The sequence below is a fragment of the Pteropus vampyrus genome, unplaced genomic scaffold (genome assembly GCF_000151845.1).
Source record: "Pteropus vampyrus isolate Shadow unplaced genomic scaffold, Pvam_2.0 Scaffold173, whole genome shotgun sequence".
Lineage (NCBI taxonomy): Eukaryota > Metazoa > Chordata > Mammalia > Chiroptera > Pteropodidae > Pteropus > Pteropus vampyrus.
Window position 1 is genome coordinate 112677 of NW_011888954.1, and position 24165 is coordinate 136841.

General features: G+C 38.5%; 2 protein-coding genes and 1 pseudogene across 4 annotated transcripts; 2 read left to right on the plus strand and 1 right to left on the minus strand.

Annotated features, from left to right (window-relative positions):
• Positions 1-4063: 4063 nt before the first annotated feature.
• CCDC121 (coiled-coil domain containing 121) lies at positions 4064-7285 on the minus strand. Its single transcript, XM_011370723.2, has 2 exons — positions 6792-7285; positions 4064-6350 (listed from the first exon to the last, which is right to left on the minus strand). Exons 1-2 carry the CDS (start codon positions 7217-7219, stop codon positions 5399-5401), a joined length of 1380 nt encoding a protein of 459 aa, XP_011369025.1. The 5' UTR covers positions 7220-7285; the 3' UTR covers positions 4064-5398.
• On the plus strand, positions 6258-23077 carry GPN1 (GPN-loop GTPase 1). Of its 3 annotated transcripts, none has more exons than XM_011370721.2 (14): positions 6258-6361; positions 8537-8630; positions 9333-9372; positions 10122-10188; positions 10932-10969; positions 12663-12741; positions 12921-13015; positions 14180-14225; positions 14896-15042; positions 15751-15833; positions 17099-17138; positions 17786-17876; positions 20907-21014; positions 21775-23077. In XM_011370721.2, the coding sequence occupies exons 3-14, from the start codon at positions 9365-9367 to the stop codon at positions 21858-21860; spliced, it is 888 nt and encodes a 295-aa protein (XP_011369023.1). In that variant the 5' UTR covers positions 6258-6361; positions 8537-8630; positions 9333-9364; the 3' UTR covers positions 21861-23077. The 3 variants fall into 3 exon arrangements, with proteins under 3 accessions (XP_011369023.1, XP_023392711.1, XP_011369021.1); XM_023536943.1 differs by lacking the exon at positions 6258-6361 and adding an exon at positions 7304-7437; XM_011370719.2 differs by lacking the exon at positions 6258-6361 and adding an exon at positions 7335-7491.
• LOC111746063 lies at positions 13730-13845 on the plus strand (annotated as a pseudogene).
• Positions 23078-24165: the final 1088 nt, after the last annotated feature.

The following is a 24165-nucleotide window of genomic DNA, read 5'->3' on the forward strand; positions in this document are numbered from 1 at the left end:
CTATTCCTCATTGAAGTCTTCTTGTTTTTCTCTTATCTTGCCCAAAGAGCTCCCTCTTAAGGCCAACTGTAGGCCCCTCTTGTCCTATACAAGACTAAGAAACCTATCTGGTTGTCCTTCTCTTCCTGGGGCATATAATATTTTTGGAAGCTCCATTGATTTAGTAGTCATACTCTATCATCTAGCTTATAAAACAATTCCGTTAATTTTTAAAAACCATACTGATTAATCATTTTGTATTTGTGATATAATAAGCCTAGAAGCTGGAAATGTCACTCATATGATAAGGTAACCCTGTCTCTTTGGGAAGCAAACTTTATGGAGGCTGTTTGTTCTCAATATGGTTTTAGGATTGAAAGTAAGTAAATGGACTTAGGAAGAAAAAGCTAGAAATTCCCTACACTAGTTTACTGGGAAATGCTTTTTGTTTGTCCCAAGTAGCAGTGACTAGACCCACAGGCATGAAAATCAGCCTTAGGAATAATGTGTCCCAAATATTAAAATGACTAGAGAGAAGAAAGTAGAAGAAGCAATAAATACTGCCTCAGCTTTCTGGGGCTTGAGGCCCCATTTGTCACTATAATCAATGTCCTCCTGAAGCTTGTTTTTGCTCCCTCAGTTTTAAGAATTGAGAAATACCACATTGATTGCCCCTGATGTTTTGATACAGAAGCCTAGTGTTCCTGGTAACACCACTAAGTTTGGTAGCCAAGGTACACATTCCTTCTCTTTTGAACTTGACCTCACTTGTTAGTCTATAGCCCACTAATTCCTCTTCCCTCCTTTTAGTAAACCTCTGAATTTTTGAGAATATTGTCCTCTGTCCTCTTTTATATGTGTTCTATCCTGTTTATATCCTGAGACTTTGACACCAGATGTAGATATTTATCTGGAGTTAGAAAGAAAATTTGTTTTTCTGTACCTCATGCCTACCTGATGTCTAATGGACTATTTCTCTCTGAGGCTGACTTTCTCTGGGTCATTGCTTAGAGCAGCTCTGTTGTCGTGTTTCTGGATTCCCTTCCCCTTCTCCATACGTATTGGTCTTATATATTCTTGCCAATTTTTGTGGCACATGCCACATAAAAAGCAAGAGACTCTTAACCCTGATATTGACAAGTACTGCCTTTTTAAATTCTGAAAGGCTTTTACCAATCTTTAACTGTTCTCTGCTCCTCCATATAGCTTTTAAATGTGGGCTTTTGTGAAGACCACTTTGAAACAAGGGGCATTGAAACCTTATTTGGGTACTGCCAAAATAGGTAGTTTTGAAACAAATGAAGGAAATAGTATGATCCACTCTACATTTTCATTGGCAGTTGTGCCCTCAGAGCCCTTTCAGTAGATGAGGATTGTCAGGGAGGAGAAATGAAGAATCTATGTTAATTTCTGGTGAGTAAGACTTGGGAAATGTTCGGCAATGATGAAAGAAATAAACAACTCTCCGTTAGATTGACGTTTCCAGTTGTTCATTGACTCCGGCTTGCTACTTGATTCCTTGTTGATGCAGTGTATGGGGATAAGAAGATGGCTAGAGATGGGAATTAGTTGGACATAAGTACCAAATGCAGTTGTCTCAGTCATTCTTTAGCTCCTAAAATATGCTGGTTAAAATGGATAATTTGAGATTAAAGTGAATCGGTATAGGAAACTTCCCCAGTCTCATCTAGAGCCCTTGCAGGCACTCCTGTTTGTTTGTTTGCTTGTTTGTTTGTTTCCCATGGCCAGTGATCAGCAGGACTCAGTATAGACTATCCTTATCATAGTATCGAGTTTTTAAGGTTTTTTTTTTTTAATTCAGTAGAATAACATAAACTTAAGTTTGACAATATCAGGTATGGCTAGGTTTTGGAGCAATGTGAACTCTAATGCATAGTTTGGAATGTAAATTGGTACAATCACTTTGAAAACAATTTGGTAGTATCCAGCAAAGTTGAAGATATGCCCTAAAACTTAGTTTCACTTCTAGGTATATACAGAGAAATTCCTCTTGCTATAAACAAGAATGATTATTGTAGTACGGTTTATAACAGACACTGGAAACAACGTGTAGCAGAGATTAGTAGCTGTCCACCAAAATCTGCTCTCAACTTGCAAAACTATAGGATTATAGGACAAATGGCTAGATCACATTTCCCAGCCCTTCATCCCCCTTTCCTAGGGAAGGAGTAGCCAACTAACTTTTCTCCAGTGGAATGTGAGTAGAAGTGATTTGTGTCAATTCCATGCTAGACCTTTTAAGTGAGTGAGTGTACCCCCATGCTTTCTTTCCTATTTAGTTTAGATGCAGATGATGATGGGGCTCTAGGGGATGGTAGAGCACAAAATGGAAGATTGTTGATTTCCTGAATCACCCCATGAAGGACCCCAACCAAGAACATCTATCAGACTATTATGTGAGCAAGAAATAAGTGTCTGTTATTTGAGATGTACATTCTTGAGTCTCTTTGTTAGCCTTCTCTAATACATAATCTAATTGTCCATCATTGGGAGAAAGGATCAATTGTGACATAATTCTTTAGTAGAATACTGTACTGCTGTGAAATTAACTAGAGCTTATATCATGAATACATCTTACAAATCATGTCTAGGAGAAGCAAGTTGTGTACCATTTATATAAGGTTTAAAAACATGCAAAATGCTCTATGGATATATAAATATAAATGTACATACAAATATTTATATATTTATATTATAAACATAGTATGAAAACATGCATAGGAATGATAAACACCAAATTTAGTATAGTGCTTCTGGGATCCAGAAAGACTACAAGTGAATTTGAAAATTCTTATTTCCTTAAGGTAGTGAATTTGTTATAGTTTTATATTTTTTGTATGTATGAAATATTTTTTTAGAAATCAGTTCACACGAAAGAAAAATATATTCTGCTTATCTCCTTCTTCAAAGAAAAGCTTTAGAAAGTTTTCCTTCTGCTTCATGTTAACCTTTGATTTTCCCCTCATCCCATAGTCTGTTCCCCCGCCCACCAGATTTTCTCTTCACTTCCGTGTCTATCATCCCAGTTGGAACCATCACCTCTTGTCTAGACTACAGTAGCTTCTTAGTTTCCTTCTGCTTTTTACCGGGTTGGACACTCCACATAACAGGTTGTAGTGAGTTTTTACAATTGTAAATCAGACTTCATTCACCTGCTGAAAGCCTAATGATTTCCCAGTGCACTGAGAATACCCTTTGTGCTCCTACTGCTGACCTTTTAGCCTCATTTTCCTGTTCCACCCATGTTCTCTGCCCATTCCCCAACTACATGTTAGCCACACAGACCTTTCTGTTCCTCGAACCTACCAAGCTCATTCCCATCTCAGGGCCTTTGTATTCACTGTTCCTCTGCCTGGAATGATTTTTTTACCCAGTTTTTGCATTGTATGCTTCATTTTATCAGTCAAGTCTCAACCTAATTTTCACCTCAGAGGTCTTTTCCACCTAAACACACTTTCTCTAACATCACTCTGTTTAATTTTCTTCATAGCAAAGCAGACAAAAATTAGATTGAGATCTTAGTTGGCCAACCTGCTGCTCACTTACTGGTAAGATTTCAAAGTACCTTTATCAGATGATTCATCCTTTAAAGTCTTCGAGCTCTCAGAGGCCTTACTCTGACAGGGATAGCCATAAGCAGTACATCAGATCCATTGTCTGGAATGATGGGAATTGAAACTAAACTGAGATGAGATGGAAGTTATCCACTCCCGAATTAGATTATTGGGATAGCAATGGCAGGAGCAGAATTAGTAGCAGAATAAGAAGATTCTAAGATCTTATCAGCCTTAGGTATATATTTTCCTAGGGTTTTTGTATCCACAGAGTATAGGGCTTCAAATTTGTCTTGGATACCGTGTTTTTCAAGTGCAGTCTTTCTGTATTTTTAGCTCATGAATTGAAGTATTCAAGTTAAGGTACCTGCATTCTTACCAAAAGTCCTGTTTTCAGCATTAAAACTGCAGTTTTATTATTTGCATCTTAGTATGAACAAGACATGCGGAAGTGGTAAAGTGATGAAGTAGAAAATACATTACATTGAAACAATAATAAAACCAATAGATAAATTATAATCTAAGCAGGCTTTTGTTTTTTAATAACAAAAAGTTTAATAAACTGCATATTTAACAGAAAATTGTTAAAGTTAGAAGTTAAAGGCACATTGGGGGATGGTCCTTTTTAAATCTAATTTAAAGGAATCTGCATATGAATAAAACAAAATTCAAGAAAATTACTTTGACATTCTTCATCACTGACAATTTCTAGAAAACATAAAGATTATATTTTCTCATAGAGGAGCGATGTTAAGGGGTTATATTCCTGTACCAGTATTCAGCATTCAAATAAATCACTGGTCTAAGCATCAATATATCATAAATGCAAAAAAAACAAACCTAAAAACCCTACCCCAAAAATCTATACTAATTTAAAATACTATTCTCAGTTCTATTAGGTAGGCATAAATATATGGCACACATTACAAAAGGCATTTCAGGTAGTATTAAGTGCACATATAGTAAGAAAATGTAATAGGTGACCTAAAAGTAAAGTACTTTATTTAATAATCTTGTCATTTTAGAATTTTGGATGTTGCTAGGGAAACTGATGGTTCAAGACTTTAAAAAGTTGTTCAAATATTTTAAAACGTTCTTTTGATATATTTTCCTAAAATAAGCAAGGCATTCAGCCACCTCAGTAATTCTAGAGGTTATTTCTTCACAGAAAAATGTTTTCAAAAGAGAGCTGACCTAATATATATGTCTTTTATATCTTCTCAATTTATTCAAAGCTAAAATTGTAAGGACAGAAGCAGACAAAAGGCCATTCTGCCTACTGTTCATTGATCTTGCTGATATTAAGAGTACTTTTTCACTCATGAGAAAACTATAGGTCTTCCTGATCACTGGCAAGAATTTTTAAAAAAGCTTAAAAACACTGTATGTTGAGTTGGCCAACAGGAATGAGGATAAACTGATATTGTTTACAGAGCAGGAAGCCCAATATAAAGTCAATCTGAAACGCTACTCTTAAAGGTGATTCTCTATAAAGAAATCTAACTCAGCTAGATGAAATAAATCACACAATTATTTTCCTTTCATTTCTTCTAGGTGTTTTTCTGGAGCTGATTTAATCTATGAGTGTTTAGCAAATAGTGTTAGGTTATCTGGAAGTTTTGAGGAACATCCTGTTTATTAATAAGAGCTAAAGAAAAACCTAATTAAGGGAAGCTGGTCACAGATATCTAGCAGTATGACTGGAAGATACCTAATCCTTTATACTAACACATTATGATGGCTATTTTACCATAGCAATGAGATCCAAAAGCCTTCCTAACCAAGTTTATGCAGCACCTAAGAATACTCGCTCCAGCCCTTATTTAGCAGGGATATTTTAGGAATTACCGTGGATGAATCCTTGATTTAATGCCCAAGTGAGGGTTTTCTGTGGTCTTTGAAGCACCCTGTCCTTTTGGGCCTGAATTATGCCTGTTGTGCAGTCGTTGCCTCCCCCGGATTAAGGACTCAATGTACCATTGTTCCTGTTGCAGCTGCTGCTTCTGATTTTCTAACCTGCTGTGAGTAGCCTGCAGCTCCTGGCATTGCCAAGTTTGCTGCAGTATTTCCTTTTGTAACCTCTCGCTCTGTCTGCGGATGCCGAGGTGGAAGTCAAAAGTAGACTTCTCTGCTGCGGACTGCAAAGCTTGGGCCTTCCTGTGAAGCGCCTTCCTTTCTTCCTTTCCCAAATGGGTCACGTCTGGCTCCCTCAGTTTTTTCTCCAGTAATGCTTTTTCCTGGAGGAACCGGATCTCCACTTCCTGTTTCTTTGCATCTGTTTCAGCTTGGGCTTTCTTTTTCTCCTCCTGTAATGTCTGTATTCGTCTCTCCTGTTTCTCCCTTACTAGTGAAATGTCCTTCATTGCCTGCAACTGCTGCTCCAAATCGAACTGGATCTTTTCCTTCTGTAAGAACTTGCTTTTAAGCTCTTCAGTTTGTTTCGCATATTTGGAGGCTGATTCTTGTTTCCTTCGTTGAATCTCCCTACATTTTTGTAAATAGACTTCCCACAGCTTCTCATATTGCTCTCGACGTGCTTCAGTGTTTTTGGTCAGATATTCCTCAAAGAATTTATTTTCAGCCTGGACGCGTAATTTTTCTGTTAACAGCTGGTGGGTTTCCTTCCTTAGCGGTTCTTGCCGGATTTGAGCTTGTTTTACCAGCATGTTCAGCCTCATAATTTCCACTGTCTTTTCTTTAAGCCACATCGCTGCCTTTGTTAGCCTCTCTGACTTGAAAACATTATTCATTAAACTAAGATACGGTGGAGGGGTAACACTGGAGTCCTCAGCAAACCTGAAGAACAGGTAAGACATTCCCCCATCAGTTCTTAATGAAAATTTAGGAAATAAAAAATGCACAGTTGTACTTTAATTCATACAAGAAAATATTTTTGAGCACCTATTGTGTTCCTGACAGTGCGAGGTACGGGGGCATATAGCTAGGGGTAAAGATAAGGGAATGTAGTTTACATTTTACTATATGAACTCGCTACCACCCGGTGAGGTATTATCTAAATTTTAAAGAGAAAACAGGTTTAGATACTTGGCCACGATTTACACCGCTAGCAAATAGCAGAGCCTGGGTGTGATCCCTAGATCTATGACTTAGTAAACAGCTACAAAGGGACACAAGAACAGACTCCATGGTCGGGAGCAGGGATTTCGCGGCTTTTGCACCACATTTTCAGTTTCCGAGGACGCTTCTGCGGAGGGAAGCGCCTCTTCCAGTACCTACTTGGATTCGCTCCCAACATCTTGCTGTAGTTTACTGATTCCCACGTAGCTAGTGCTGGGGGCCTGCATCAGACGGAGATCGCGTCCCCGGAGGGGAAGTTTCTCGGTTCTATGCTCAGCGGGTCTCGGCTCTGCCCAGTGCCCCATTCGATCCCTGGCAGGTCCAGCCCTGAGCTGCTTAACCTTCTCGGGGGCGGAAAGAACCCTAGCAGTAGGTCCTTTGGCAGCTCTGTTCCCCGCAGTTTGGGGGTCGAAAGTGAAACGCACTCTCTTTTTCTTACTGCGGAAGCCCTGCCCTCGGGATCCCGTCTCATCTGGTTCCCTGGGGAACCAGAGCTTTGGCTTTCCCAGGCCCAACCCCATGACGCTGAGCGTCTCTATTTCTGTCACCCTCCAGCGGTCATCCCAGAACCTCCACAGCCCCGACATAGTCACTAGTTGGCACCCGAGCCAGGTCGGGAAAGGACCAGGCTCTGACGCCCCTACGCTCTTCCTTTTCAGTTCGGCCCTCGCTCGCAGCCCGGAAGGTCGTGGTAGGCTCTCTAGCCACGCGACGTCTCAATGGTAGAGTGGGCGGTACCAGGAGAAATATGGCGGCGCCCGCAACTGCAGCTGAGCCGCAGGCTTCGGGGGAACTCCGGCCCCCAGTGTGTCTTTTGGTGTTGGGAATGGCGGGATCTGGGAAAACCACCTTTGTACAGGTGACCTGCACAGCGCGGGTGTAGTTGGTGTGCGCGAGAGGTTGTGGCGCGTGGACGGCCAGGGAGAATGGGAGGGAGGTCTCTGGGGCATTAGAGGGGACCAGCGTGGCTTTGGGGGACTTGCCAGGCAACTCCAGTTTCTTCCTGGGCGAAGACTTCTCGGTTAATTAACGCTCTCTTTTGTGCACCCTCAGTGCATACTTAGCACAACTAACCAGTTGTACTGGAATGGTCTTGGTGATAATATTGCCAACTCCTCGAAGGCAGAAACTTACAAGAAACTGGCGATCTAGTGTTACCATACAGGCTTTCGGTGTAGATTGCAAAAGAATTACGTTATTTCTTGCGTGCCTACCATATTTCAGATGTGGATGAAGAAGTGCTGTAATAGGCCTAACTGAGATCACAGGGTGATCTGATCATAAATTCCTAACTGGGTAGGGTTTGGTGGGTATCACGCCCCAGGCATAATAAAAGCTTTATCTTTGCCTTAAGCAAGCCCTGTTCATTATTTTTGTGCATCTAGATTAACACACCTTTGCAATCCCTCTTTTTCAAGAGAGCACATAATCTTACTAACTGTCCTGTAGTCCAACCCCCTTCCTTGCTTTCTCCTACCTTCATTTAATCTTCCTTATGCTACCTTCTTAATTCCAAATCCATAAAAAACTGTAACCTCATTCTCAGGAGGATTTGAGATCATGCTTCCTGACAGTTGTCAGTTTGGTTCCAATAAACTTATAAAAATTCTCTGTGGGTTTGGACATTTCTTACCTTGACACAGGCACTGGGAATACAGTGAAAATGAGGTTGACAAGATTCCTGCTTTCAGGGAACTACTATTCAGTGGGATGATAGGGAAAGAACCCCACAAAACAAGTAAATAAGTGATCAAGAGCAGTGGAGGTTCTGAAATGAGTAATAAAGTTAGCATTTCAACTGAGTTGAATGTTGGAGGCGAATATTTCAGATAGAGGGAAATGTTCTTTGTCCCCTTATAATGCTTCCTTTGTCTCACTCAGTCTTTTTCCCTATATTGCCACAGAGGCTCACAGGACACCTGCATAGCCAAGGCTCTCCACCTTATGTGATCAACCTGGACCCAGCTGTGCATGAAGTTCCCTTTCCTGCCAATATTGGTAAGTAAACTGTGCCAGTTCTCTATAAAATGCCTCAGAATGGAAAGCCTCCAGCCTGCCAGTTTTCAATGCTTTTATTTTTTTCTAAACCATCTACTTTCGTTTCCTTTGCCTTTACCAAAATCTTTAAACTTGGCCTCTCGCTTATTCATATTTTCTCTTTATTTACTTCTCTCCCTTTCCTAAACGTGTTCACTTACCACTCAGCGTTATTTCTTCCCCCTTTCTGACCCGAGGGTGTCATGCTATTGTTAGTTGGGAAAATGAAGTGACACAAAGTCCTCTCGCTTCTAGGCCATTCAGAAGGCTCTGATACATACACTTTTAAAATTTTCTTTTCTCAAAGTTAGAGTATAGGGTTTTTGTGTAGTAGTTCACTTACTGATTTATAGGAACCTATCTTCCACTCTCAAAGTTACATGGGAAAATATACATATATATGCATATGTACATTGTTTAGGGGAGAGATTCCCGGTTATCATTAGACTTTAAGAGGAATCTGTGACTCTAAAATGATTAAAAATTAAAAAAAAATTTGAAAAGCAACTCAGATGCCAAGAGAGAAACTTATTTTTTTTCCCAGAAGAAGCAGAGATGACTTGAGAGACCTATTGGCTTAGAATATTATTGGTGGAGGGTCTTATGCTATGTTGTTTCATATGTGTTAAATTCCAGTTAATTCTCTCCCCTCCCCATCCCCAGATATTCGTGACACTGTGAAGTATAAAGAAGTCATGAAACAGTATCCTTTTTTACATCTACTTATTTGTTGACTCATCCCTGGCTAGTTACCATCTGTGTATTTTGTGGCTTCAAAGAGTGTTTTTGCATTTCCTTGTGAAATTTATTAGCAGAAACATTTGGTTGCTTTAAAGTAATTTTATTAGGATGGAAGATGGATGTGGGGATAAGTATTGTAGGTGATTAGAAATACTATTTCAGCATATGATTCGGTTTTCTTAACATCTTCTCAGACAGCAGGCTGTTGTAATTAGAGAGCTCAGAGAATGAGAGGCTGGCTGGTAGTGTGCCTGGGTTCCAGAAAGTAGTATTGCCTTGGAGGATAAATCCATTGGTCACCGCCTCTTCAGACTGGGAAACTCAGAAATTAGTAGGTTCAGTAGGTTTAGTACATTACTGCATGAAATGGAAGACTAATTATAATCAGCAGGTTGCTTGATTAATGAGGATCAGAGCAAGGAGTGTTACATAGAGGATCTTAATGGCTAATGCCAAAGGCTGTCACTGCCTGATGCATCTGTCAATTATGTTTTGGTCACTTTAGTTTCTTCATTTTGTCTGGCCATCTCTAAAATGATAAATTTCCCTATGAAGTTTAGGTTGTGTGGTATATACTAGTCAAGGATTAGCTTGCAAATATTCATTAATGGACCGCTAATACAATGTAGATTGTGTGAATGATATCCTAGGTATGAGCTTTATCATCTGTATTGATCTGTAAGCAATTTAAATCCTCAACTTAGTGTCTAGATATGGACTTGGGCCCAACGGTGGCATAGTGACCTCACTCAATCTCTTTGCTACCAGATTTGATCAGGTATGTCTGTCTGTTTTTACTTGTACAGGTATGACTATATAAAAACCTTCAATGCCTTGGTTTGATAACATTGGGAAAGAAGAGCAATAGAACTGGATATAAATATAGAAAATAATTTTGATAGAAAAATAGGCTATGAGAGCATGACCAATGTTATAAACACTTCACATTTAATATTCGTGAGAGTCAATAAAACAAAAATCCAGGAGACCTGGGTTCGTTTCTTGATCTATTATTGGCTTGTAGTGTTAGCCTGAGGATGGAATAGAGAGACGGTAAAGAGGGGGTTGTGGGTTGGTGAGACGGGCTAGCAGGCACAGAATGGAAAAATAATGGGGCTTTTAACTTGTGACAAAGTTGTCATCATTTAGATTCTCTCTATCACCTTCTTCTTCTGTAAGAGTGTTTTAAGAATGTTTTATAATCAGTTTTTTTTTTTTTTTTTACCCTGATGTCACTCTATGAGACAGGCTATTAACATTTTGCCAAAGCAGCAGAAGTGACTTGAAGGTAGCGATCAAGTCTTCAGCTTCTCTGGTTCTTGCACTGTGCTCTAGGGTGTTGCAGTGCTTCTAATGTGGCTATGTTTCTTTGGTTCAGTAAGTTTATTAATTGCTGCCCTAAAGTTAAGAACACGAAGATTCAATAGTTGATGGTGTCTATGAGGCAGGCCACCCTGGGGAAGATCCTGTGATTTTGTGTTGAAATTGGATCCTGATGTAATTGGCATCTTTTTCTTTTAGGTAATGAAATTTATTGAGAAGGCCCAGAACGTGTCTAAGTGAGTGATTTTAGTTTTGCGCCATTAATTATTCTGTAGTTGACACATTTCTAGGCTTTTTGAAAGATTTCGGGATAGCATCAAGTTTTGAAAGGGTGTCTGTCAATTGAGATGAAACTCTTAGAAGTGAAAAAAAAAAAGGCGGGAAAATCATTAAGTTGCTATCCAGTATAGAGCTAAATTTAGTAGTATCCCACCCCCACTTACTTTGTTATTTGCCCATGGCTTCTTAGATATTTTGAAACTGTCCAAATTCAGTTATCTACCTCCTTTCTCTTGGGGAACCATAATGTTGGCATTAAAGTCTCTGAAACACCTTTCTAACTCTTGTTTAAATGGATATAATTTACATAATACAGAGAGAATAATTTTTTTAATTTAAAAGTATCAAAATATAAAATAAAATATTTGTTCTTATCATTACCTACAATTAATTGTTAAAATTTTAATTTTTTTTTTTAAAGAAAGATTTTTGTAAAAAAGGATACATGCTCGTTATAAAGAATTCAAACCATACATATACTTAAAAGATGAAACCATCACCCATGAGATTTCTGGTAGAAATAACTAATTATTATTATCATCATCGTCATCATCAGTGACTATCATTCTATAGGTATCTAGGCATATATACATAAATAGAAGGTCAGATGGATGGAATGGATAAGGAGTTTTATAAAAACGAGATCATACTAAAGGTCGTTTTTAAAAAATAGCTTTATTGATATATAAATTCACATACCATAAAGTACACTCCTTTATACAATTTAGTAGTTTTTAGTATATTCATAAAATCGTGGATTGATCCCTACTATCTAATTTCAGAACATTTTCATCACCCCCAAAAGAAGACCCATATGCATTGGCAGTCGTTCCCTATTCTGCCTTTCTTCTAGCTCCTGGCTACACCATTTTATTATATTCCTACTAGCAGTGCAGGAGAGTTCCAAGTTCTCCACATCCTTGTCAATTAATACTTGTTATATCTTTGTTTTTGATTATAGCCACCATAGTGGTGTGAGGTGGTATCACACTGTGGTTTTGATTTGTATTTCCTCAATGATTAATGATGTTGAACATCTTTTCCTGTATTTATTGGCCATTGGTATATATTTGGAGAAATGTCTATTCAAATTCTTTGTTCATTTTTAAAAACAGCTTTATTGAGATATAATTCACATAATACAATTCACCTTTTTAAAGTGCACAATTCAGTGACTTTTAGTGTAGTCATAGAATTGTGCAACCATTACCATGACGAATTTTAGAACATTTTCATCACTGAAGAAGAAACCCTGTATGTAGTTATTATGCCCCTATCCCTCCATTCCTCCCTCCCCTCCACCTTTCCCCATGCCCGCCCCTAGGCAATCAGATGGTTTCCCAAGAGATTTACATTCTGGTTTTCCCTCTCATTTTTAATGCAGTGTCTTTCTGTAACTATCACAGCTTCCTCGTGATCATTTGCAATAATTTATGGACTGCTGCTTTTGCCCATTAGCATGAATATTGGACATCGAACAAAGCCAGAGGAATGTAGTATGCATTTTAAAGGCAATGGGAGGAAGTTAGAATTGGCAATGTGAAGAGGTTATTCTAATTTTGGATAACCAGATGTTTGGTGTTTTGTGTGACGGAATATTTTCAGCATTGCACAAGTGTAATACTTCTTTAATGGTCTTTCTTGACACAGATATGTCTTGATTGACACACCTGGACAGATTGAAGTATTCACCTGGTCAGCTTCTGGGACAATCATCAGTGAGGCCCTGGTGAGTACTGTAGGACTTGTTACTGGATAAGCATCTTTTTATTGCCTGGGACCTTATGTGGGAGTTATAGAAGCTTTATACACTCTGCCTCAAGTTCTCTTTTGCTAAGGAAGGTAGGAAAAGCTTGGGGACAGGTGATGTACCTTCTGGCTAAGGCTTGGATTATGTTGTGGCTTTAGGCATCTTCATTTCCAACAATTGTCATTTATGTGATGGACACATCGAGAAGTACCAACCCAGTGACCTTCATGTCCAATATGCTCTATGCCTGCAGGTAATTGATTAAGGGTGGGCATGATATTATATCAAGGTATGTTTTTGAGTTGTCTTCTTGTTTGTTTTTGAGTACTGAGTGCTTACCCCCTAGATTTGTGTTCATTCAGATTTGCCCCACAGCTTAGTGGTTGTAAGTTGGGGAGGAGTCAGAAGGGAAAACAGGCTGTTGGCATTTTCTGTCAGCATCTTCTCATCTTCCTCCCTTGCTTGCTACAGAAATAGACGGTGTACGAATATGAATCTTCTGGTAGTTATTGTCAGTTGAATGAAACTTAAGTCTAAATAGAATAGAATCCCTTTTCTGTGTTAGGTAGTGTGAAATTATAACACGAGGAGAAATTATGAATAAAAAGATTTATCGATAATTCTAAAACACACATATTTGTCCCAAGTGTGGTGACATTAAGAGAGGAAGGACATGCCTCACTCTAGGTTATGTTAGTGCATTAAACCCAGAGCAAGGCAGATCATTAAAGCTGAGAGAATTTGATTTTGGAGATACACAAAAGTCATCACCAACACATTCGTCCCTTCTCATATAACTAGGGATGTCCTTTCTAATTAGATTCAGGAAATCCTAGTCTGATCAAAATTTGATGACTGAGGACATGGTTCCATAGTGTGGTGGTTAGCACGTCTGCTTTACATGCAGAAGGTCCTGGGTTTGTGCCTCAGTGGAGCCATGCCCCATGGTCTACGGCTATGCCCCATAGTCTACAGCCATGCCACCCTGAGCAAGCCCGATGTCTCATCTTGGAAGCTAAGCAGGGTTGGGCTTGGTTAGTACTTGGATGGGAGACCACCTAGGAAGACCAGGTGCTGTAGGCATAAATAATAATAAATAATAATAATAAAAAAAAAGTTTGATGACTGACATATAAGACAATTATTTGGTAAAAACAAACAACCGAACAAACAAACACACACTGAAAACAATCAGTAGCAAAGCGTTATTACTCCAAGAAAGAGTATGTGTGTGTGTTGTTTGCTTGATGGTAATAATGGTTTGCCTCTTGGGAGAGGAGAATATGTGCTGTGTAAGAAGGGATACTTATATTTAGAATCCGAACCCACCCCCCTTCTCTTTACTCAGTCCCAACAGACTGACACTGGGTAAATGAGCTTAAGTGCTTTTACTAATAATGTGTTGTTTGATTTTCAGCATCTTGTATAAAACCAAGCTGCCTTTCATTGTGGTCATGAATAAAGTAAGTGGATCCTTACTGTTGTGATTCAATACTGTATCTTTTTTTCATCAGAACCTTGTGTGATTGAAAGATTTGGGTAGGTGAAAAGGGTTATTTCAGATGTCGGAGAACAGATCAAGCTTAACTAAAACCAAGTCATGATTGCTTTGGGGAAGAAGATTCAATCAGATTAAATGACTGTTTATCATTGACTTTCATCCAAAGTTATTTTAGCCTAGATAGAGCAGTCCCTCAATCATAGCATATAGGTTATCCTTCAGAATCAAGACCGTGCAAGGAGGGGAAGGGGGAATGGAACTGCTAGTCTATTGGAAGTGGCAAAATGAACAAAAATAAAACTTCTTTGGTGGTTGATGGCTGGGATAAAAGAGACTACTTGACTTCAGGGCCTGGAAGATGCTGGCTTCCACTGTGGCCATGGTCGCTTGGCAGTGGATAGTGAAGGATTTGCTTCATCCAAGGGAACACATATCTTCACTTAGTTATTTACACTATAGAAAGTCTTGGCTTCCTGTGGCTATTGCAGTGGAGGAGGAAATGGGGGAAGCAGAGAAAGAAAATATATGAATAATTGCCTTTTGCTGTCACCACTTAAAAGAATTTGTTTTGTCCATTGTTTGTTATCTAAACTCATCTCTAGTTGCTGATAATTGACTTCTCTCTGGTACAGACTGACATCATTGATCACAGCTTTGCAGTGGAATGGATGCAAGATTTTGAGGCTTTCCAAGATGCCCTGAATCAAGAGACTACGTATGTTAGTAACCTAACTCGTTCAATGAGCCTGGTGTTAGATGAGTTTTACAGCTCACTCAGGGTAAGCTTTCTCTTTTGCTCATACTGACAGTGTCTCCAGGATAACCTCTTAACCCACAGGGCTGGCTTTGAACCTTTCTTAGAAAAGAAGTTCATTACCTTTTGAAAAGTAAATTTTAAAGCATTACCTATGAAAAACTGGAGGTTTAAAAGTTAAATAAGATAGAGATCCTGTTCTCAGAGACTTTATGGTGTAGTTAGAAAAGAAGGCTACACACAGAATTGAAACATGACGTATGGTAGTAAGTACCTTAAGAAAGATTGGATGTTGGGCCTGATGGTGGTGAGAGGAAATGTCACTTTTGAAATAAGAGATTCTGGAGGATATAGTATTAGAGGTATGTTTTGAAGGAAGGGGAAGGTTTGTATAACCAAAGTGGGTATGGGTAGCAGAGAGTATGTTAATTGCCCAAGCAAATCTTTATAGAGAGCAGACAGTGGTTTGATTTGATAGAGAATAGATAAAAAGTCCTGCTACTCTTTCAGTTCTAATTATCTTTCTTTTTTAGTTCTCTATTTTCCATAGACTTATTTCCATGATGTTTGGGTAGGCATGCTGTTTTGTTTTAGCTTTACTCTTTGCCAGAGACTTCTTGAAGTGTCTAAAGTTCTTTTATTATGAAGATTTTATGACATTTGAACAATATAATGTACTTCATTTAAAAATATACATTCGTTTCTTCAGTGGCATTAATGTTGCTTTTGACAGGTGGTGGGTGTGTCTGCTGTTCTGGGTACAGGCTTAGATGAACTCTTCATGCAAGTCACTAGTGCTGCAGAAGAATATGAAAGGTGAGGATAAAGGAAAATCTTATTGATGACATTCTTAGTAACCCACAATTCCAATGTAGCAGTTTTGCCAGCCAAAGCTTTTTGATTTTCATAGCGTATATATTTGTCATGTATATGTGTATTGGATCTGACCACACTTAGGGGTAATGAGTTCCCAGTAACTTTTTTTAGAAGCAAAAGTATAACATCTTCACTGTATTGAATGGTTAAGCGCAGTAGTCATCAGACTTTTTTGGTAAAAAGCCAAAATATTTTAGGCTCTGTGGGCCATACGATCTCTGTTGCTACTGCTTCCACGGTTGTAGCATGAAAGCTTCCATAGGCAATTTGTAAATGATTGTGTGTGGTTGCGTTCCAGTAACACTTTATTTACAAAAATAAGCAGCGGGCTTGATTTGGCCTGTTTGCCACACGGGCTGACCCCCAATTAAGAACTTAGACTTTGGAGTCAGACAGGCATGTGTCGGATTTCTGTTTTCCTCCACTTAATAAATGAGCGACCTTAGCAAGATTTCATGATTTGTAGATCAAGGATAATAGCATTTATTGCTAAGGTTGCTGTGAGGACTATTTGAGAAAACATCTGAAGCACCTAGTGCAGTTGCTGACACGTAGTCAGCACATATCTTAATAAATGGTTGTTACAGCTGTTGTTGTGGTTAATACTGGAATTCCACTTACCTAAGGAAAGTAGAGTCTGAGCACGTGGATACTGTCCTTAGGCCCATAGCCTGTTACTTGGCTGCTGACTAGCTTGCTCCTTTGGCTTCATACTTAGCAAGATCCTAACAACCACATTGTGGTTTTCAGACACATTATTTTTATTTTGATTAATCAGACAAGAGTTTTTTGGAGAGTGTCTTATCAAAGCCTTGGGTTAGACTGTTTTCTATGCTTTCATTGTTGCCCTGCTAAACCACAAAATTATATATTGGGCTTTCTGGAACTAACAGGCCTAGCTTCTTTTGCTTATCTCAGATATTTATCCAAAAGAATGATAAGCTCATCAGTCATCAGTCAAGTTAATCTTTCCAGCCCAGCAGTCACTTTTTTCTTTTTTTCTGGTTTCAGGGTGAGGGCAGGCACCTTGGCTTTTAATTCCATAGGGATAGAATCTCAGTGAGTAATGCTTGTTATGTCTGATGTTCAGAAAAGTAAGATCTTTTTTCATTGTCAGAGTCCTAGGAAAATAGAAGTGATGTGGAGGTGGGCAGAACAGATTATTAATATTAAGCACGGGAATTTAGAAAGTGTTTTTCTTCTAGGGAATATCGTCCTGAATATGAGCGTCTGAAGAAATCACTGGTAAGTTAAAAGGCTGTTTGTATATTTTAGGGTCACTAAAAAAACCCAAAAAACCAAAAAAACAAACCCTTAAACTCTATTCTGATCCTCCTGCTTTTGTTTTGGTCATCAGTATATCTTTGAGATACTTCTTAATTTAAGTTTGTAAATTTCTATGTATGCTGTCTGAATGCAGAAAGGCCCTTTATTGATATTTCTTCTCTTTATTTGAAGTTTTAAAAATCAAGTTTTTCCTGTTATATGTGCTAAGCCCTTACTGTGCCCTACTCCCACTCCCACTCCAAGGTCCATTTAAAGGCTAGTTGCAGAATTTTGTTAAGGAACAGAGAGGTGGTTCACAAGTCTTATCCCAAGTGATCAGGTGTCCCATCTCCATCGGCTGTGTTGGGCTCCTTCTCATTGAGCCTTCCTTCTATGACTGCTTGAGGGTTCTTTTGTGTCCAGTTTCTGAAACTTCTAATTCAGTCTGCAGAGCCCTTGAGCCTGAATTTCTGCTATTCTGGGCCTACAATGCTCAGTGTTTCTGCCCCCATGAGCCATTATATTTAGTCTCTACTATTTGTATAATTGGTCATCTCCAGTTAGTAGTCTGGCATCTAACTTGGGCTCCTTTTTGAATATGATGATATTTTTTTCTCTGTATACAGGCCAGTGCACAGAGCCAGCAGCAGAAAGAACAACTGGAACGCCTCCGGAAAGACATGGGCTCTGTAGCCTTGGACACAGGGACTGCCACAGGTATTAGAGGGTCCTTGGTGTTAGGAACTAAACGGGGGTACACTTATTTCTTCTCAGTGGGAAGATATTGATATTTAAAGGGAGAAAGAGAAAAGGATAAAGTAAATGTGGTTTTAGATCTACCTATCTGGCTCTGCCTTGCATTTAGTTGTCATGTCTCATAGTCTTCTTTAATCTGGAATGGTTCTTTAGTCTTTGTATTTACCACATTTACCACTTTATCCATATTTACATTGATACGTGTGTATGTATATTTTTGCATTTATGTGTATTACATTATATATATATGTATATATAGACATGCACATGTGGAAAAGCAAATCCCTGAAAGTTGGAATACAACTATATCACGTTGGTTTCTTCCTTTTCGGGTAGTTTTTGCTTTACTTTGGGAAGATACTTGATGTCTACTTTGTTAATTTTTTTTTAATACTTATTTGCCTTTAATCTGGAACGATTCCTTAGTCTTTCTTTGTATTTCGTGACATTAACATTTTTGAAGTATAGAGGACAGTTATTTTACAGAACGTTCCTCACTTTAGGTTTATCAGATGTTTCCTCATGGTTCGATTCCGGTGGTGCATTTTTGGCAGACCTTTACAAAAGTGAAGTTGCATTTTGTCCATAGATTACTATATCAGGAGGCACATGATGTTGATTCATCCCATTGCAGATGATGTTAACTTTGATCATTTGTCTGAAGTGGTGTCTGCCACGGTTTTTCATTGTAAAGTTGTTATTTTTCCCTTCGTAATAAGTATTTTCTTGGGTTGATGCTTTGAGACTATATAAACGTACTTTTAATTTTCAAATATTCACTCACTAATTTTAATACCCGTTAATGTAGTAGGGATAGTGTCTATTTTTCTGTGATACAGGGTGCAAATATTTTCTTCCCTTTGTCAACAGTCCTTTGACTTTGTTCATGGTGTTATTTGTCATGAAAAAGTTTTATTTTAATGTAGTCAAATTTGTTTATCTTTTATTGCAATTGGATTTTGAGTCATAGTTGGGAACCCTTCACTGACACCTCTGTTAAAGGGGAATTCACTCATGTTCTAGTACTTGTATGGTTTCATTTTCTATGCTTGGAGTTTTTTCTTAGGTATCATGTAAGATATATGTCTATATTACCTTTTTCATAAGTAATTGTACTGACACTATTTATAAAAAAGTCTGTCTTTGCCCCAGTAATCTAAAGTGCTACCTGTATCATACACTAAAATTCCATATGTACTTGGGTATATTTCTGGCCTACCTCTTTTATTTTCTGGACTGTGTGCCAATACTATGCTGTTTTAATTATGTACAGGCTTTATAGTATGTTTTAATATCTGCTAAGGGCTAGTCCCCCTTAAACTTTTTTTTTAAGTGTTTCCCTGGCTATTCTTGCATGCTCATTTTTCCACATGAGCTGTGGAACTCTCTAGCTTGATAAAAAAAAAGCTTTTTGGTATTTTTATTGGGATTGTGTTATATTCATGAATTAATTTTGGGAGAACTGACATCTCTATGATGTTGAATCTTCCTATCAAAGAACAAAAGATATGTTTATATTGTAAGACCCACTTTGTGTCTTTCAAGATTGTTTTTCTTATGTGGGGTTTGCTTATTTCTTAAATTTATTCCAAGGATTTTCTTTTTTGTTAGTGTTGAAAATGGACTTTTCTGAACGATTATATCTTCCAACTGGTTATGTTCGTGTATATGAAGGCTTTTCATTTTTATACATTAGTCTTTTTATTCTGCTACTTTACTATTTTAATTGTTTGAATTATTGTATCATTGATTCTCTCGGGGTTTCTAGGCTGGTGCTCATTTAAATATATACACTCCTACCCACCACACTTACTGATGGACTAGCCTTTAAAGGAGTGAAGTTCTATTCATGAAAGCCATTGATATCCAACAGAGAACAGCAGAGCCCTTGGAGGAGGAGATGCTGGGAACTGGCTGGGCTCACTGAGTGAACTCGCCTGCACCATCCTTGTTGCGTACTTCAGCAACGTAAATTTCTGTGTGCTGTGGTCCTTCGGAATCACTCATGAATACATGAAGTGGCAACTGTTATATCTCTTGTTGCAAAGGGTCTGCTGCACTCACATAACCTGTTGAAGGTTGGAGGGCATTTCAGTAAATTATTTGAGGAAAATCACAAGTGTAGTTGTGTAATTTTTAGTTGGGCAGAGAATGAAGCATTGACTACCAGCACCCCACGTCATCATCCTTTCTCAGGGCCACAGGCCACTTGAGATTTGTGTCCCTTGATGTTGCTGCTGTTAGCCACCTTTGTTTCCAGCTGAGCCCTCTTAACCTCTTAGGCTCCTAAAGAGAGGGCAGTCATGTCCTCCCATGGCTTTAAGATACTTGTACATAGTTTTAGGTTCTCATGGAGCTCAATCCCCCCACAGGTTGAATCCCCTGCCTAGGAATACCCGATTAGACTTTTTCCTGATTATTGGAGCTCAGCTCTTACTCAGTTTTTCCGAGTAGGGAGTTTGCCTCTATTAGTAAATTCAATTTTCCATTTTTCCCCTCTTATTTTTGAGTAGTGCCCTGGCTTCTCTACTCTAGAACATTTCACCCTCTGTTTTCTTCTGATCCTCTCTGAACCTAATTTCCACTAGGAAGCTTTCTCAGTGCTCCACACTTTCTCCCTTGACTCACCAGCACACCGAATCTGCTCAGATGTCTTTAGCCTTCATGAGAATAACCATAGTCTCTTCTGAGCTGTGAGCTAGTAAAAACGAATGACGTTTCTACCAAGATAAGCCACTTGAGAATTGTTTTTCTCAGTTTAAAAATGAGGCCTCTTGGGTTATTGGGATGGTGAAAGCACTTTGTGAACTAAACTACTATAGAAATGTTAAGTGGTTCTAACAATACATTTAGAAGAGGTAAGAAGAGCCTGCATTTTATCACGATCACTTTCATCTTGTCAAATTTATCATCATAGTTACTTATTGATTTCAAACCACCCCTTTTGAGGAGGCATGTGTTCATGACATGCCACTGGTGTTTTCTCCGTAGACAGCTTATCTCCTGTGCGGGACCCTTCTGACTTGATCCTGACTCGAGGAACCTTGGATGAAGAGGATGAGGGAGCAGACAGTGACACTGATGACATTGACCACAGAGGTGAGGGGTGGCTAAGGTAGTTTGATGAGTTTTAGCATATGTACATATATGCTAATAAAAGTATTTTATTTTACCATGAAGTATATATATATATATATAGTCTTGTAACCACCATCATAATCAAGATACAGAAACTTCCACCATTTCAAAAGTTCCCTCATGCTCGTTTTAATTTACTCCCTTCCCGCACACCTAGTTCCTGGCAACCACTGATCTAATTTTTGTTCCTATAATTTTGCCTTTTCCAGAATGTCATGTAATTGTAGTCACAGTATTTAAGTTACATTTGACTTTTTTCACTTGATGTAATGCTTTTGTGATCCATCCATGTCGTTGCCATGCATCAGTAGTGTGTTCTTTTTTATTGCTTAGTAATATTCTATTATGTGGAGGTACCACAATTTGTTTATCCATTTACCACCTGATGGACATTTGGGTTTTTTCCAGATTTTAGCGCTTATAAATAAAACTGCTATAAATATTCATTAATAGGTCTTTGTGTCGACATACGTTTTCATTTCTCTTAGATAAAAATACTTGGGAGTACTTCATCAGGAAGGTGTTCTCCCCACTTACAGATGAAATTGTACGTTTGGGGCAACATGATAAATGGAGGATGCTTCTGGGAGATATTTCCTTATTGGGTGGGGTGAACACTTATTTCTTAGAAATAGAGTACTGTTTCTGATGGATGGGTGACAGCAGCTCTATTACACCTATTGGGAGAGTTTTAAAAAAATTGAATTTTTTTTCCTTGCAGTTACAGAGGAAAGCCATGAAGAGCCAGCATTCCAGAATTTCATGCAAGAATCAATGGCACAGTACTGGAAGAGAAACAATAAATAGTTTCTAGAAGTCCAAAAGTTTGGAACCCTGAAAAAACTATTCTTACCTGTGATTGGGGGTTACTATAAAGGACAATTTTGTTTAGAATAGCAGAGTTTCTCTTAAGATAATCTCCTGACTCAGGTGAAGCCAGGGATAGAAAACGTTTGGACCTGGCAGGTAGATGCCATTTCCCTTGGATTTTTGCAAGCTTGAAGGATATTCTTTTCTTGGATGCTGATTTTCCTTCAAGAGTAAAACCTCGAGCTATCATTTGAACTCAAGTACTTTTGCTACTGACGGATGGAATAGAGAGAACTTATTGTTAATTTCAGATCTCTATCATGAGACTGGATCTATAGCCTCTACTTCCCTAGCATCTTGCCTTTGACCCATGAGTTCCCTTCCTTTTAGCAGAAAGGGAGAGGGGAAACATGAGCTTGTCCAGGGTGGCAGTGGAGTCTCCTTGGCAACCAATCAATGTTAGTATGCACTGTGCCTCACACTGGGTAGCTCATTACAGGACACCAGGTTTGTAGAAGAAAGTAGGCAAAACATAATAAGAATCCTGCTTTCAATGGTCAGTTGGATAAAGTTTTTAACTTTGTTGTGGGCCTTTCTGTCATAATTTCAAATAAGAAAATTATATAATGGCAGATAGATTCATTTCTGTTCAACAGAGGTTTAAAGCCACATGTCCAAACGTGTCTCAGTAAGAGGTGGTGGTTACTAAAGTTTCACCTGTACACATACTTGGTAACCAGGTACAGAGCCAGGCCCCATTTGTATTGTACTTTGAACTTAATACAGAGTGTCCTTGGTGATTTGCTCAAAAGACCATAGAATGTCAAGTGTACATTCCATATATAACAGTCATGATAAGGGTTTACCCTGCCTCCATATTCTTCACAGTATCTTAAAACATAGTACACTTCTCTTAAGGAATTTTATCCCTGCCTAAACTGTACTCTAATTCAGTAGTTCTGTACTACTGGACCAGAAACATAAGCATCACCGGGGAAATTGTTAGAAACTGGACACTGAAGACCTGAATCAGAAACTGGGTGTGGGGGGCCAGCAATCTCTTTGAACCACTGCTCTAACTCAAATAGCCTGTAACAATTCCAGGCCAGCTCCTTACATGACCTGCTTTATCTCAGTACCCTAACCTTGACCATCTGGTGCCTATTCTCAAATTTAAACATTCTAAAAATAAAAGTATTTTATTTTACCATGAAGTATTAATTTCAATATTCTATACCTCGTGGTAACTACTGGTCTAAAAATTTGAATCTGTTCTTTAGGAAGGAAACCATTTGCACAGCAAAACTTGACCATATCTGGCTTTTCCCATGAATGCTTTAAATACTTTTTCCTTCAAGAATAACTTGTCTGGCTTATGCTATAAGCTCCATAAGGGCATGCACAATGTCTTATTCATCTTTGTATCCTTTGCATAAGACCTAGCACATAATAGGTACTCAAGAAATATTTCCTAACTGAATGAATTAAATATTAGATGGCTACTTTATGGAGGCTGTCTGATATCTACTTTCATAAAGGGAAAATGAAGCTAAGCCTGGAATAGGAAGGGTTTAGATAAGTGTCCTAAAGATGTATAATTAGCAAATTCATAAAATGACCAGGTAACAGTTTAGATTATAACCTCACTTGCTATTGCATTTATCTTTATTCTCAATGCCTGGGACATTTAAAGCGCTCAGTAATGTACTAATTAAAGCTATGCCTTGACTTTTGGTCTTTATTAAAGGAGTACTCTAAATTTCATAAGACTGGTATTCTGCACCCAGAAAACAAACTTCAGAAGTATTTAACATGTTGGCATCTATAACCAAGGCATAAAGCACACATTTGCTAATTACTCCTAATTATTCCAGTGCTGCATCATTTACTTAATACTGTTGGAGACTATCAGATGCAAGTCAGAGCAGTACTGTGATGGATGAATAACAACAGTAAAGTTGTTCAGGGCACAATGTAAAGTAGAAAGATGCCTATTTTTTTAGAGGCTGCCCATCCAGTAGAAGTACTGTGTGCAGATGTTGAATTCTGGCAAAGGAATGGACTCCTGTCCTCTGATGGCCAAGCAGATGCAACAAATGAAATAAGCACAGTCCTGTCTTTGGACGGGTCCTGTTTGTCTCCTTCACAAAGGAGAAAAATGAAAAAAAAAAAAAAAAGTACATTGTGAAAAGTTTTAAAGATCTGAGTGGAAATAAAGACAAAAAGGATGAGGATAGATGGAATGAGTCTAGAAAAGGAAGAAGGAAATATGTGGATGAGTAGAGGGTTGTCTGAATAAGCA

Coding starts and splice junctions, on each gene's coding strand:
- GPN1 (XM_011370719.2), top strand. CDS start 7,381: ATGGCGGCGCCCGCAACTGCAGCTGAGCCGCAGGCTTCGGGGGAACTC. Junction 7,492..8,536: donor GGAAAACCACCTTTGTACAG/GTGACCTGCACA, acceptor ATATTGCCACAG/AGGCTCACAGGACACCTGCA. Junction 8,631..9,332: donor TCCCTTTCCTGCCAATATTG/GTAAGTAAACTG, acceptor CCCCATCCCCAG/ATATTCGTGACACTGTGAAG.
- CCDC121 (XM_011370723.2), bottom strand. CDS start 7,219: ATGTCGGGGCTGTGGAGGTTCTGGGATGACCGCTGGAGGGTGACAGAA. Junction 6,351..6,791: donor GATGTTGGGAGCGAATCCAA/GTAGGTACTGGA, acceptor CCTGTTCTTCAG/GTTTGCTGAGGACTCCAGTG.